General features: G+C 40.3%; 1 protein-coding gene across 4 annotated transcripts in view; it reads right to left on the reverse strand.

Moving 5' to 3' along the window:
- The window catches only part of emid1 (EMI domain containing 1), a 383,223-nt gene that overhangs the window by 358,446 nt on the left and 7,701 nt on the right, over positions 1-17,076 (reverse strand). For all 4 annotated transcript variants that reach the window (XM_069932905.1, XM_069932904.1, XM_069932907.1 and 1 more), the window contains exons 2-3: positions 14,478-14,594; positions 13,664-13,767 (exon numbers count right to left, since the gene is read on the reverse strand). In XM_069932905.1, coding sequence (XP_069789006.1) covers positions 13,664-13,767; positions 14,478-14,594 — 221 coding nt within the window. The remainder of the gene's footprint in view (positions 1-13,663; positions 13,768-14,477; positions 14,595-17,076) is intronic.

Below are 17,076 nucleotides of genomic sequence, written 5' to 3' on the forward strand. Positions count from 1 at the left end.
ATTTGCAGATATAATTTGGGGTAGGATAGACATGCCATGGACAGAGTAATTGAAATGTTTGGCCTCCATGGGAGGTCACCGTGTGTGCGAGTGGAGAGGAGGTGCTGAGCGAAGCAATCTCCCAGTCTGCAACGGGTTTCTCTGATGTAGAGAATGCCACAAAGGGAGTACCGGATGCAGTAAATAAGTCCTCTGAATGTACAACTGATGTGTTGCTTCACGTGAAAGGCCGTTGGGGCCCCGGACAGAGGTGAGGGAGGGATGCTCCTGCGGGCACACGGGAAGGTGCAGGGAGGGCGATGGGTGGGGAGGGATGAGTGCATGAGAGAATAGTGGAGGGAGCAGTCCCTGCGGAAGGCTGAGCAGGAGGAAAAGAATAAATGTGTCTGGTGGTGGGATCCTGCAATAAGTGCTGTAAATTCTGGCAGATAATGTGTTGGATGCTGGGTCTGATAGGGCTTGTTATATTCTATATTTTACTATCCATGTACTGACCAATGAAGCCAAAATTGGTAAATGTCTTTTTCACCACACTATCTATTTGTATTGCCTTTTTCAGAGAACTATGGACTTAAACCCCAATGTCCATTTATTCATCAACATACCTCAGCATTCTAGCATGTACATGTTTCAACCGAAGCGAATTTCTGAAAATACTTTACTTTGTAGTTTTTGGCATTAAATTATATCTGCAAATATTCTGCCAAATTTTTAATCTGGCCTAATTCCTGCTGTAGTCTTAGACAACCTTTCATGCTATCCACATTTTCATGACACCCTGTATTTTCTTTTTACTGACATTTATATCAATGAGATGCTATCATTTATTACAATAAATTTTGTAATTGCCCTCAAGAAAATGCACACATCAAACAGAAACAATTGTTTAGGTTGGGGGGATTTATTTTGTAAAATAAGAGCATAGAATCCAACATATGACTCACACATTGACAGAGATATAATTATTGTGATTGTTGATCTTGTATGAGAATTTTTCCAGTTGTAGTTTTACCTGTTTGCAATTCTTTGTTTGAAATTTACTCCATAGCATCCTATTTTCTAATTATTTTATTTACACTTTATCCTTCAATTCCATTAATCACTGCATTTGTCATCAATCACGGAAGGGTGAAATTTACCGCAAGCACAGTGCTGCTTTTACCTGCACAGGAAGAGCGTCCACCATGACAGAATACCCATTATAACTTTGGCTGCTAAAGATTTCAACTTCTCTTAGTCTTAACTATATTTTTAAGTGCAATGGATTTTGAGCTGTAACACCAGCAAGTCTTAAAAATTCTCTTGAAAGGAAAATGGACTGGATTTTTAAAAATTGTATCAGAAAGAAATTATGTTTTTATTTACTACCTTTGTGATCGCAGAAGGAAGGAAGAGAAACAAGCAGTAGTGGCATGGAACATATAGAGATTGAAGAGGAAGAGTTGCTTGCTGAATAAAGGTAGATAAATCCCCCGGGCCTGACATGATATTCCCTCAAAACTTGAGGGAGACTTGTGTAGATATTGCAGGGCTCTGGCAGAAATATTTAAAATGTCCTTAGCCACAGGCGAGGTACTGGAGGATTGAAGGTTAGCTCATGTTATTCCGTCGTTTAAAAATGGCTCCAAAAGTAAACCAGGAAATTACAGGCTGGTGAGCCTAACATCAGTAGTGGGTAAATTATTGCATGGTGTTCTGAGAGATTGGATATACAAGTATTTGGATACCCAAGGGTTGATTAAGGATAATCAGCATGGCTTTGTGTTTAACAAATCTTATAGAGTTTTTCAAGGAAGTTACCAAGCAAGTAGATGAAGTGGATGTTGTCTACATGGACTTTAGTAAGGCCATTGATAAGGTTCCACATGGGAGATTAGTTCAAAAGGTTCAGACACTAGGTATCCATGGAGAGGTTGTAAACTGGATTCACAATTGGATGAATGGGAGAAGACAGAGAGTGGTAGTGGATGATAACTTCCCAGACTGGAGGCCTGTGATTAGTGGTGCGTGTCGGTGTTGGGACTATCGTTGTTAGTTGACTGTATGAATTATTTGGATGATGTGGTAAATTGGATCAGCAGATTTGCTGATGACACTAAGATCGGAGGCGTTGTGGACAGCGAATAAGGCTTTCAAAGCTTGCAGAGAGATCTGGACCAAATTGAAAAGTGAGACAGAAAATGGCAGATGGAATTTAATCCAGACAAGTGTGAGATGTTGCATTTTGGAAGGACAAACCAAGGTAGGTCATACACAGTAAATGGTAAGGCACTGAGGAATGCAGAGGAACAAAGAGATCTGGGAATACAGATACACAGTTCCCTGAAAGTGGTGTCATAGGTAAACAGGGTTGTAAAGAAAACTTTTGGCATCTTGGCCTTTATAAATCAAGATATTGAGTAGAGGGGTTGGAAAGTTATGGTGAAGCTGTATAATGCATTTTGGAGTATTGTGTGCAGTTCTGGTCGCAGAGAAGATTTTCTAGGATGATGCTGGGTCTTCAGGAGTTGAGTTACAGGGAAAAATTAAACAGGTTAAGACTATTCCTTGGAGCATAGAAGAATGAGGGGAGATTTGATAGAGATTTTTCAAAATTATGAGGGGTATAGACAGAGTAAATGCGAGTAGGCTCTTTCCACTTAGATTAGGAGAAATACATACAAGCGAACATGGCTTTACAGCGAAAGGGGAAAAGGTTTGGGGGAACATTAGGATGAACTTCTTCACTCAGAGAGTGGTGGGAGTGTGGAACAAGCCACCATCTGACATAGTAAATGCAGGCTCACTCTTAAGTTTAAAGAATAAATTGGATAGATACAATGGTGGGAGAGGACTGGAGGTTTATGGACTGGATACAGGTTAATGGAACTAGCTGAATAATGTTTCAGCACAAACTAGAAGGGCTGAATGGCCTGTTTTCTGTCCTGTAGTGTTCTATGGTTCTGTGATTCATTAAAAGTTAGTCTGAGCACAAGATTTACATTATACTGGCATCAACACAAAACCAGTTATAAGAATCTTTCATCAATCTGAACTTTTTACCCAATAATGACTCAAAATCAAAGGGAATCCATATTTCAAAAGTATCGATGAAAACCATAAATATCTCTATTGGTAAACTGATGTGCAGCTGAGCCTTTTAGAACATAGACTGACATTTTTTCCCAACCTGCATTTAGTTGGTAAGCATGACTTGAGCTGATCTGGCCAGGCAGAAAAACCCCACCCATTAACCAACCCCATTTGTCATCACCGAAAGAGCTGGGGAGTGGACACCTTTTGGCTTTACTTGAATATATACCTGGCCCAGCATCAAGTTTCCAACATGAATGACTGGCATTCAGCAGACATATCAAATGAGGCCCATTAGTGAAATATATCCTGTGGTGTCATCATGTTCAACCACTATGTTTTATAGATCAAATCCTTACTTTGTCATTTATAGAGTTCACCAAGTTGTCTCCAGATCCTCAGTGGACATGAGCCAATGCATGGAGATGCCAAGACATGTGCAAAGGTATCTCATGGCCCAGGAAGCAAGTTCAGATCACATTGCTGGGAAAGACAGTCCTTGGTGTTTGGACTAAGGTGTAAGCCATAGGCTTTACCATGAATGTAACACTTCAGAGGAGCTGCTTGACAAGATCCATAGGTGAAGAGTCTGAGCTTAGAACTACCATAAGGTAGGTGCTCTTTAACAAGATAAGATCCTCAGGCCAACCAGCAGAACACCTTAGCCTACCTGTGACTGTAAACCAAATACAACAGCATCAATGCCCTGACTCAACCTTTAAGATCTTGACTAAAACCACCACCTACAATTGCCACCTCAATTCTCTTCCTTCCGCAGGACCTCCACGATGTCTTGGGTACCTTGAGGCATGTTAACATTAAAACAAGAAAGTCTGCAGACACCATGGTTGAAGTAAAAACATAATGCTGGAGAAACTCAGCAGGTCAAACAGATAGTTTATATAGCAAAAATAAAGATGTATAACTGACATTTCAGGCTTAAGCCCTTAATTAAGGTATGAACAAAATGTAGGCAGGCACTCAAACAAAATGGTAAGGGGGAGGGGGAGGAGCACAATCCCACAGGCAAAAGGTATTAAGTGGAGAAGGGAGGGAGGGCACAACTAGCAAATGGAGGGTGGGAGGTGGGTAGCTCTGTGAATGGAGAGGGAAGGGTTTGGAAAGCTACAGGAAAGAAGAGCGATGGGGAAGAGAGGGAGAATGGGGAGTGCGCTAGTAGAAACCGGAGAAGTCGGTTAATGCCATAACATTGGAGAGTGCCCAGGCCGAATATTAGCCGTTGCTCCTCCAATTTGGCCTTGGTTTGATAGTACACGAGGCCATGAAAAGACATGTCAGCATGGAAATGGGGTGCAGATTTGAAATGTTTGGTCACTGGGAAATCCCTGTCAAAAAATATAATTTCTTCTAATGCAATCCTTGCCTTTCGTAGCGACTGCTCCCTCCGCGACTCCCTTGCGCACTCATCCCCCCCTTGACACCTTCCCCTGCAGCCACAGAAAGTGCCACACTTAACCCACACCTCCTCCCTCACCATAATACAGGGCCCCAAACAGTTCTTTCAAGTGAAGCAACACTTCACTTGTGAATCTGCAGGAGTCACCTACTGCATCTGATGCTCCTGTTGTGGCCTTCTCTACATTGGAGAGACTGGGCATAAACTGGGAGATCACTTCGCTGAGCACCTTTGCTCTGTTTTCTTCAATGACAGGGATCTCCCAGTTGCCAACTATTTCAATTCTACGCCCCACTCACACACTGACAAGTCTGTCAATGGCCTCATGTACTATCAAACCAAGGACACCATTAAATTGGAAGAGTTACACCTAATATTCCATCTGGGCACACTCCAACTGGATGGTATTAACATAGAATTATCTGGTTTCTACTATCCCACTCCCTGTTCTCCCTCTCTTCCCCATCCCTCTGTCATCTTTCCTTCAACTCTCCACCTTCTTCCCTCTCCATTCACAGAGCCATCTCCCCTCATCCTGTTTGCTTGTGGGTTCTCCCTCCCTTACCATCGATTACCTCTTGCCTCTGGGTCTGTGTTCCTCCCCCTCATCATTTTTTTTGGGCACCTGTCTACATTTTGCTCATACCTTGATAAAGGACTCAAGCCCGAAACATTGGTTATGTGTCTTTATCTTTGCTATGTAAACCACTCGGTTTGACCTGTGGGGTTTCTCCAGCATTGTGTTTTTATTTAATGCATGTTAAACATGCATTACCTTTTCTAATGCATCTACACCTGGGCCACCTAGAGAATAGAACTCAGAAACAGCCAAATGTGTTGGGCCAGCTGTGCCTTGCCAGTTGAATGCATTTTTTTCTTAGCACAGAATATCTGGACTATAGGTATAATTCAAGAAAGCAAAGAAACTCAAAACTAATTAAAGAAGTTGGCAATGGAACAATGACCAGATGATCTAAGGTTTCAATGAAGACTTGGTCGTAACATATTGTCTTGGATTTCAGGGATAATTCCCACATATGTTTCAAAATAATCCCATGAGATATTTGGTGAGCACCTGAGAGGGAAGATAGGGCCTTTGTTTGAAACCTGGAACAGTGTAGTATTCAACACAGCACTCAGAATATCAGACAGGCTTTGTTCAGGAGTGGGATGAACTCATAACTGTAGATTTACACTGAACCCTGGCTGGCAATATCTGAGCCCAGAGTTAACACCCACGTATCCTTTCAATCATGCTATTGTAGAGACACAAAGTAGTTAAGTAGAAGTACAGATGGTGTTACTGGAGGAAAATACAACAAATTTTGCTCTTTTGGGCTAATAATGGCCTGCAGGAATTACCCCTGGCTGTGTTGTTGAGGCAGATCATTTGTACACTTCCCTAATTAAGCACTGACAACCGATTACAGTCTAGAAAATAGCTCTAATTCCTTTACAGTTATAGCACAGTTTATCAAGGAATAAAATTTGAATCTAAGCACAATCTGCTGGAGAAACTCAGAGGGTCGAGCAGCATCAGAGGGAGAAACAGAATGGCTGATGTCAAGAATCGATTGTTGACAATCTTTTTCTCCCACTGATGCTGCTCGACCCTCTGAGTTCCTCCAGCAAAATGTATTTGGCTTGAGATTCCAGCATCTCGTGTTTGTGTGTGTGTGTGTGTGTGTGTGTGTGTGTGTGTGTGTGTGTGTGTGTGTGTGTGTGTGTGTGTGTGTGTGTGTGTGTGTGTGTGTGTGTGTATGTTTTGTGTATGTGTTTTGTATGTGTGTGTGTGTGTTGTGTGTGTGTGTTTTGTGTGTTTGTGTGTTTTACTTCAGTGAGAATTACAATTCCAAATTATTCTACAGAAAAAAAAGAAATAACAAGACTTTCCACAAAGTTGTTAACTCAACAGAACAATTAAAAACTGGATACTTGGTTCTTAATGGTAGAACAAAAAAATCTGAAAAGCAAGTCTTAAAAAAAATGGTAATACACCCAGATGTCACTGCAACCCATATTTCTGCTTTCAGTTTTATCTTTATTTCTCAAGGTGAAGCAAAGGATTATGGAATCATCCATGTTGCCAGATTAGATTGGGATGTGTTTTTTCTGATGCTTTCTGTATCCCTCTTGACCCACAGCAAAACAACATCAACTCAGCTCAGATCGGGTTCAGCTCAGATAGGAATGTTTCCCTCCTTCCCAGAAAGAAAATGTCACCAAGGACTACATTGAATCATTTTCTTACCACCCAGTTGAGGTATTAAACGATCAAAATAGTAGTACAGAAAGCTCAAAGGAGAAATTGTTCAGGGTTAGCGACAGACCCACAGCAAAAGCTGGCTCTGGCTAATGAAATAAAGAACATTTGAAGATATTATTCTGCCTGTTGACCACAAATGCTTTCCAGAATGTGTTCCATATTTCCTGTACATGTAAACATTTAAAATGAAAATGACAGATTTTGAACTGTTTAATTTTCATTTAATAAGGGCAGGTAATATAATTACTGTTAAACTGTAAGCATATTATGTCACCCAAATTAATTTAATAAAACAAATTCTATGGTTCAATCAACACATAAAACTGCCAAATATTGCTAGTTTCCTGATCCTCTGAAACACGCCAACATCCTCCACCCACTTTAGCGACTAAATTCTGAAAGAAAAACCTAAAGGAATTCTTGGATGAAAGCCATCCACCACGCACTTCTTTATACTAAGACTGTCAATCTGAATCAAAGTTGCCTCATCACCACCACTTCGGGAAGTGAATACAAAAGGAGAGAAGTTATACTTCAATTACATAGAGCAGAGGAGAGACCACATCTGGAGTACTGCATATAGCATTTTTCTCCTTTTTACAGAAGAATGGTAAAGAAATGGAAATAGTTCAGAAAATGAAAATCGTTTAAGAAAATATTTGCGAGATTAACACCTGATGTGGGCGGCTTGTCTCACAAGGGAAACTGGTGTTTGGAAGAGTTAGAGGGGAATTGATCAAAATTTTCAAGATTCTCCAAGATTGAGTCGGGGTGGATGTGGAGAAGATGCTTCTTCTTCCAGAACTTGAGGGTTACCATTTGAAAATTAGGAGTCACCTATTGAAGACAGAGGTGTTGCATTTTTTTTGTCTCTCTGAGGGTCACTATTGAACTTTCATCCTCAATTGTTCTGTTGAGTTAACGACTTTGTGGAGAGTCTTGTTATTTCTTCTTTTTTTTTATGTAGAATAATTTGGAATTGTAATTCTCACTGAAGTAAAACACACACACACACACACACACACACACATCCTCCAAAGGCTCAAATGGGCCAATCTTGGTCCTCATTTATTATCTTCCAACGTAAACAATTGCCAATGTAAGGCTAAGTTTTTGTAGGAAAAGTTGCTTAGCAAATGTTATCTGCTTCCTCTTTCCACTATCTTTCCCATTCCACACATCTCGTTGTGCCTCATCTCTGTAACTGGAAACCCAGACAATTTTCTGTCAGCTCAAACTCATTGTCATTTTGAGCACATTTCTGTGAGACATCTGTATTTCAGTGCCAGTTTAGTTCTGCCTTCCAATAACATTGCAGGAGGGAATAATTAAGAGGAAAGGAGGATGAGAAGGAGAAGGAATCTACCTCAATCTCAAGGTTGCATTGTTGTGCTTTGCCATCCTATTGATATTAATGAAAAATATTCTGAGCCAACACAATATCTTCTACGCACCTCATTCATTTTGACATATTGATGACTTTATCTCTACTTTGAATATTTAAATGCTTTTGGCATCCAAAAGAAGTATTGGCAATATTTTGATGGGGGAATTTATGAGGAACAAGATGTTAATTATGGCATAAGAATAATTCTAATTTTTTTCCTGTCCAAATTAGTTGTAAGTGTGATCTAAAATTGACATGTCCTTTCTGAAAACTAGTAGTCCTTAGTCTCTCTGCCCTTGAAACACTACAATTGCTTTTGTTTAGAGAGCAGTGGGTGGTGAGGCATATCTCCGTTTCTGTTCTGGGGCTTGTGATTGAATCTAGTCCAGACTAATGATGTGATTGCCTTTCTCTCCACTGACTTGAGGACTCCAGGGTTTAAAGAATTGCAGCAGTCCCAGCCAGCACAGGACTGAATTGCCCACAACTGAGCAACAATTGGCACTTTCAATCAGAGATGTCAGAACAATGACTGATGTGAGAATTGGGAAAATTCAGAGAGTGAGCTGTGGATCAGAAAATATTCAAAGTGACTGTTTATGTGCAACGTGGCTAACAGCTCTATCGTTCCCACCAATCTGAGGCTTTGCTGAATGCTTCTTTCAGCGTGAACATGTTTGCAATTGCATCACTGGGGAAAAAAACCCCAGAATAATGCAGATACTCAGTAGTAGCGAAGGTAGAAGTATTTGTCATCACAAGGTTTCCTCAGAATGGTCTCAGTATCTTTCTCTTCTTCATACTTAAAGATACTCAAAGATAGATGATTATGTGAGCTAACAACAAAAGTAAATTATATATTAAAAATTATATTATGCAAAGCAGGATTTCTTTTCTATCACACAGGCAGGCAACTTCTCCCTACAGTTAGGCAGCGTCTCTGGAATATCTTACACGAAATATCAATGCCATAATTATAGAGACAAGTGATCATGAGATACAATTCTTAATGTGGGATCAATCCAACATTACAAGAATTGCTTAAACTAATATTAACACTCAGATTACACAATCAAATTCAGAATGTTAAATATATAAATACAGAAAAATGAAAAACACAAGTAAGTTGATAGATTTTAAAAATATATACATGTGTATTGCACAGCACATAATATTTTTCAGCAAGAGTAGAATAGCTTCAAATAAAACAATATTTTATTTTTCTTCCTCTGGGTTAGTTTGTTTAATTACTCTTTCCCCACTGTTACCCATCTCTCACCCATGAAGGATTCATCATGTTAATTCTTGAAAAGTTGGCTGCATGGCAGCTCATTTAAATATTGCAAAAGCTCCATGCCTGAGTTGATCCTTCCATTGCCCAGTTTCCAGCATGTATGAGTTGCACTGCCAGGAGGGTAAACTTAGCCAATTTTTAATCTGTGTCCTGACATCAAATATACCAACCCTACTTTCACTAACTAACCGTGAATATCATCCAAGGTGGAGAATGATTTGTAAGATTTACCTGTCTAATTCTTTGAGTGAATGAGTCATTAGATGAGCTCTTTATGTTTCTATATATAATTTAAGTACTAAGACTAAGTCACAAATATATCAAAACCAATCTAACCACTAGGTGGCTTAGGCAAATACACGAGGAGTTTCATGCTGTTTTTGCAAAACAGGATTGAAAGTCATGAAACTCCAACATTTTGTTTGATGACCTAAGCTTTGACAGAGTCCAGTTGGGTCCTGATCACAGAGATGTACCACAATCCAGGAAAATTATCTGTTTGGCAAAGCTTGCTCTTTATTTTCATAACTTAGTGAACTCTATTTAATGAAGCATAGTAAAGTGAAAATAATTGTTCTGAAAATATACAGATTTACCACTGATAGGCTAACAGCAAAGATCTGCACATAAGAAAACTGATAGGATCAAATAATTTCTAGTGGTGGTTCTGTGGTTCTTGAAAATTTCTTTAATCACAGGCCAGGTTGAAATTCAGCTATGATTATAGAGATTCCCATTATAAAAGCAAAAGTTTATTGAATGAAATGAAACAGAAATAGAAACCATTGAAATGCTATGATCAATAGTGAGTAAAAAGGTTACAATAGGGCAACAGTTGCCCAAAGGGTATCAAAAAAAATGAACAAGAGGAACTGAATAGGTATTTTGTGTCAGTCCTCACAATGTGATGTGCCAGACATTTGAGTCTCAGGGGGCAGAAGTGAGTGTAGTCACTATTGCTAAGAAGAAGGTGCTTGGGTAACTGAAGGGGCTTAAGGCAGATAAGTCACCTAGATTAGATGGACAACACCTCAGCGCTCTGGAAGAGGTAGCTGAAGAAGGCAGGAGAATGAGGCTGAAAAGAAAATAGATCAGCCATGATTTGAATGGCAGACTCAATGGTCAGATTCTGCTCCAAAGTCTTATGGTCTTATGGTATAAGAATGCAGTTATCTAACTCGAAGGATTTATTTAAATTACAGCAAAGCAATTAAATAATATGGCAGACATTTTTTTTCCCCTTAAGAGCACAATTCAAAACATTAGAACAATCAGAATTTCCTGCGCAGAGAAAGAGACCAATCAAACAGCTAAACAATTAAGTGTGGCCCCTGAAGGAACAATTATGTCCAACCTTGGAAATTTGCGTGAATTTTACAGAGAAGTAGATATTATAGTAAAAACCCTGTTATTCGGGTTTCCTGCAAACAATTTCCATGGGTGCTGGAATCAAGGGTTTTACTGTACAAAGTAAATGAATAGTGTACATAAACTGGATTATAAAAATACAGTGCTTCAAAGTTAAAATCTTGTAGGGTGGAATCAGTACAAGAAAGTATGACTGATTATAAAAGTCAAACATTTGATTCACAGAAATGTGCGCATATGCTCCAACACATTTACTCAAAGACTACTTTCATAAATCAAATGGCTATTTTATATCAGGTAATTAATTCTCATTAGATTAGAAAATTGGAAGATAACTACAATTCTCTTTAAGATATAAAACACAAAAACTGGAACAAATTCTCAGAATCAAATAAAAAGAGAAAATCAAAACTAGAGAGAGAAGCCCTTTGCCAAAAATATTTCCACACTGATGCATATTACAAACCATGGTTCAAATTTTCCTTTATTATGAAAATAGTTTGTAAAGTTGTAATGATTGCCCACAAGGTACAAACTATAATAGAATTTATTTAAAATGCACAGATTGGGGGAGGTGGATATTTCCCAATGCAAAGTACTCCCACTTTTGCTTTTGCAGTGAAGTGGCACCACATCAATTTAAAAAAGAACAGTTTGTTTGAATGTTTATTTTTACAATCAGGAACCCTGTTATGATGGTGGGATATTTCCCTTAACTGTTCATCATCAAATAAATAACTTAAATCTCTGACAATCCATTCCAAACACCACAATTTTCTTCCTGACTTCAAAGGGAACACAGAGACATGCACAAATTGATAAAGTTTGGCTCTACCTCCTACTAAGCATACCTATGCTCCATGCCCCACTTGCCAAACCTCCAGGCTTTGGCCTCCTGCCCAACTAATGAAGGAGGCCAGTTTCTTCCAATAGTGGTCAGCAGGGAGCAGCTGAAGAGCTTTGTCAGAAGTTACAACAGCCTTCCGTACCACAGACATGTGACTCAAAGAGATTGCTGCTGTCATCCTTCACCTGTTCTTGCTGGTTATGGGCACCCAGAGAGGTTGCCTTTCTCAAATCTCTCATGCGCTCACTGGGGAAAGAGCAGACTGGCTGCACAACTCCATCACTTGTTCACAGTCCCCCTTGTGTCCACATATTGCAAGCACTTGCTCAGGCCTTCCACTGATCTCCTCCTTAGCTTTCATCAAGCCACCAATAAATCAAGATGTCTTCTAAAAGGCAGTTATTAAGAAAGGACCCACCACTTCCAAGAGACAATAAGTCTTTTGAGTGATAGTGTATCCTTAACATTCTGTCCATATGTGTCATAGCTGAGTATGGCATTTGCTCTGTCCAAGACAGCAACAAACTCCTCAGCCCATCACACAAACCAACCTCCCCTCCAGTTGTCTTGGTTAATCTGTTACTATATTAAAGGGCCCATCCCATTCTGGTCATACTCTCTTCTCTCCCTTCTGTTGGGCAGAAGATAAATAAGCTTCAAAACACAAACCTCCAGATCTAAGGACACTTTCTTTCCTGCTGTTATCAGACTTCAGATCAGGTTAGTGCGGACCCGTATAGAGAGAGAGAGAGGGGAGAGGAGACGCAGTACTCCTCCCCAGAGTTCTACCACCTAGTCCAACTACTGACGGCTCTGAACAGGCTTTAAACATCCTGTTAAAGGATCCAGTGGAAGTTTAATTTAAAATCCTGTGAATGCAAGGTCTGGGCCCAAGATGACGGTGGCCATGTTCAGCAGCGGCCTCGAAGGGTTGCAGAATCTTGAGAAGCAGAGGACTGGGTCAGGGCACCAAAAAACAGGGAGATCGCACATTTTAGAATGAGAAGCAGAGGAGATGGTGCTATAGGATGGTGACCACAGCAAGGGGCTCCGAGGCTGAAAGACACACAGGTGGTGGGTTAGTGACTCAAGGCGAGGAACCCACACAGACTGCGGGCTGCTGGCAACAGCGATCAAGAGACTCACACCAGGCTGTGCAGTTTTGGAGACTGGTTCCAGACTGGCTGAATAGCGAGAGGGTGCCAAGGTCACTGAGGGATTCGTGATTATGCCAGAAGTTTGGATTCGGAACTCTGGTTCCCAATGTTTTGGACTGAAGGCTTGTGGTTGCGGAGGCTGCAAGAGTGCTGGAGGCGAATCCATGGACACTGAATGACTCTGGGGGAACTCACTGTTGCTTCTCTTTCTCTGACTGTAAGGGGCACTGGGCAATTTCTGCTGATGGAGAATCTTTGTCTGCCTGGAAATTTCATGTAATCTTACATTTTCTGTTTTATTACATTTTTGACTTATTGTGACACCACGTTCCACACTATTGTCTTATTTCTTGCACAGTATGAATTGATTTGCATGGATAGCAAAAGTTTTTTTTACCGTATCTTGGTATATGTGACAATAATAGTTCAATTCAATTCAAATTCTACCTACATCACAATATCTCTTCAGCTATATTCCAGTGCCAGGCCAATTCTGCATATAGGGCTGTGAAGGATTATTTAAATGAACTGCACCAAGGGATTTACTTGCGACCAGTATACTGCATCAAGATGAAATGACCCATTCTGGTCTGAATTTCACTCTCACAGAAAAATACACTTGAATCTTTGAAAGAATGTAATATGCAAAACCACCATTTCGGTTAGTCTGGCCTTGTGAATACACTTCTAATTGTTTTGTTTGCTCCAAAATCTAGTTTTGTCTGTCAAAAATCTAGTTCAGTGATTTAAGCTGTGACTTCACAGAAAGGAAATACATTGTACCAGGTGCTTCTTTCAGTAGACAGAAATGCAAACTCATTCTACGCGCTCAGATATGACAAATTTGTATCTCACCTTCCTCACAGCTGCTTCCTCTGAATCCAGCACAGCACTTCCATTCCACAGCCGTCACTGTTTTGTACGTCAGCCTATAAGTTGGTCGTATCACTGCCCTGTAACTGGGAAGAGTTTAAAAAGACAAAAAATGTAAGTAATGACAATAGAATGCCTCTCCAGAACAGAGTAGAAAGACTGGGGAAATTCAGCCTGCACATTTATTCCCATCCTTCATGCACTCTCCCTCTCTCTTGAGATGAGCAAAAGTATCTTTGGATCAATTACAAAGCCTTGATTTTAATTCAACTTTGCACAGTGTCTTAAATGCAGTAAAATGTGTCAAACCAAATCACAGGAAGTTAATCAAAGAGAAAATAAATCAGGTGAGGAAGGTGAGGTCTTTTTAAATGAGAAAGAGAGTGGGGTTCAGCAAAAGAATTCAGACCTTTAGGTAGGTGCTATATAAATTCAAGCTTCTTCTTCAAAGAGTCAGTTTACCAGCTTACAATTGTGATCAGTCTGACTATTACCTATCATAGTAAATCCACGAACTCCATGGATGAGCCACAAAAATGGGACAATGAAGTCAGATCAAAAGGCTGAAGAAACAAACGGTCCAGCCTCGCACAAGGTGCTAGTCAAAATTACAATGCAAAGGCAAGATTGGAATGGGCAAAAGCAAAGATACAGTTGTTTCTAAGTCACACTTTAAAGAGACAAACACCAGCTGCAAAAGTAAGCCTGGGCAGTAGAACTGCACGGCAAGATGTCACATCATTGCAGACAGGGCAGATGACAAATCAATGCATTCAATGCACTGGTGTTGTCTTACCTGATACCACCTGGACACCCCAATGGCCACCTGCAGCTCTGATAAACCCTTTGCACATAGGTTCCATTCTGCACTTGGCAGGACACTGTCTTCGTAAGTGTGTAAGGACACCAGTTCCTTGAAAAAAAAACACAAAGTAAATAATTTAATACATATTGCAAGTGAAGAAAAATAATCAAAATTGTTAAAAGAGTAAACACATCGTGTTGAGCATTGTAAAATATTTGCAACCAGAGCAATCGACTTCCTAATCGCAGTCCATACCGTGGTCAAAGATGGGTTTCCATCAATTCGACTCACCCTGTCTCAATAAAGGTCAGTTTAGCTGGCACAGCAAAGATTTTGGGCCAGATAATACTCTCACTCTGGTGCTTCAGACATGCTCTCTGGAATCAGCTGTGTTTCTAGCCAAGTTGTTTCAAACTTTGACATCCAACTGACAACGTAGAAACTTGCCTGGGTACATCCTGCCCACAAAGAAAAGCAAATCTCATCTTGCTAATTATTGCTCCTTCAGCCTCCTCTCAGTGTTCATCCAAATAATGAAAGGTGGCGTGGAGGGCATGATCACTTCCTCGCCAAAAAAAACTTGCTCATTAATGCTCAGCTGGATTCCAACAGGAACACGCAGCCTCACACTTCACTAGAGCCTTTGTTCAGGCACAAAACAGCTGTATGAGTGACAATTCTTGAATCAAGGTTTTTTCTGACTGCGTGTGGCATCATAGATCTCTGCTAAAGCTGAAGACAATGGGAATCAGTAGAGACACATTCCTCTCGCTGGAATCATACCACACACAAGAAAAATGGCAGCTCATGATCTCAGCCTCAAATGCAGGAGTTGTTCAGGATAGTGTCCTTGCCCAAACCATTTCTAGCTGCTTCATCAATGACCTTCCTTCCATAACAAGGTGAGAAGTGGGGATGTTTGCATCAGTGTCATATTCACAGATCCTCACATAATGTAAGAATTTGTGCCCAAATGGAGCTGGATGGATCCAGTCTGGAGGCATTATTAAGTTGGTTATTAAGTTGATCATCTAATTTCTTATTTAAATAACACGTCACTATGAGGATGCAAAGCAACCAAAATCCACGCAGCCCTTTACTCCCACCTTTGATTTGGCCTTATGATACCCATAGGGTTTGACTCTCACACGACTGTTTCAGGTACATTTTCTCTGTTGGTTCTGTCCAGAGTTTTAATCATTTAGTTTCCTTTCCACCCATCTCTTCTAAACCACATTAGCCACTTCAAGCTACCTGTATACTGTTATCAAATTACTCAGCGTGTCTCAGACTTATTCCTCAGTGCAAATTTATTGCACACTTTTGCTTATTGCCTCACTCGCAACCAATCACCTTACCTCAGTGTTGTGTCATTCATCTCATCCAACACAAGCCCTCATCTGGTTCAAGGGACGGAAACATACCCAAGGCAAAGTTATCAATGAACAATCCTTATCAACGCTTTCCCGACCAATGGGATATTTTGGGTGCACTCGGGCATATCTCAACGTAAGTTGATAGGTGAAGTAACTTTGGAATTGATGGGCACCCTACTGAATATGAGAGACAATTGTTGGTCCATCAGACCAGGTGAGGTTAATTTTGTTTCACGTATAGATGGGAGTAGAGGTTGGAAGAGACCACAATTATATCGCTCCTAGAGTGTTGCACAGCATTCATGTACTGTATTGGATGAGTTATCTAGGTTCTTATACAGTACATCCTCATTGTTATCATGTCAAGTGTTTGTTCCAATGTAAAATGTTTTGTCTTTGATAAATTCATGGAGCGAGCCAGCTTTATAGTAAATAGTCTTTGTGTATTGTATCACCAGATTCTGCAGTTATTTTGAAATATACTTGTAGTCTCAGAAAATGTATTTATCTACTCAATTCATTCTAACCTGGAGGACAAATCCAGAGCAGCACATCATTCAAGATAGGCCTGATAGATAACAAGGTATATTTATATCACAGAAGTGCTATGAAAAGATCATTTCTCACAACAGAGTCTAAACTCCTCTTGACATTTTACAGCATTGCAAACATCCTGGGAGCATGGGGAGGGTGGGCAACTGTTGCCCAGAAACTTCAGCAACCCAGCCTCACAAAATAATGCTGGAAGAGCAAGCCAGGTTCTGGATATTTTGCAGTGAGTAATTCAATCCCTCCTCTCCTAAGCCTATCCAATTATATACAAAGCACAAGGCAAGTGAGTCTCCTGGCAACATCACTGCTATCTGACAACAATTAAGACGTCCAACATCATTGAGGTCAATATACCCATATGATCAGCACTCCACCCTGAATACTTAGTCTGGCTTCATTATAGCCACAGTGGGCACCCACCATCTGTCAGATGGACTGCAGCAATTCATTAAGATTTCCCTGCCGTCTCTGCCCAAACTTGTAGCCTCAACCATTTAGGAGGGCAAGGGCATGTGCAAATACCACTCCAAACCACAATCCATGTGGATTCCTTCAAATGGGTCAATATCTTGGACATTCTTCTCCCTACACAGTAGATTTTTCACCAACTCTGCAGCAGCTCACTGAAATAGCACACCACTATTCTTATTGAAGCATAATTG

The sequence above is a fragment of the Narcine bancroftii genome, chromosome 4, assembly GCF_036971445.1.
Source record: "Narcine bancroftii isolate sNarBan1 chromosome 4, sNarBan1.hap1, whole genome shotgun sequence".
Lineage (NCBI taxonomy): Eukaryota > Metazoa > Chordata > Chondrichthyes > Torpediniformes > Narcinidae > Narcine > Narcine bancroftii.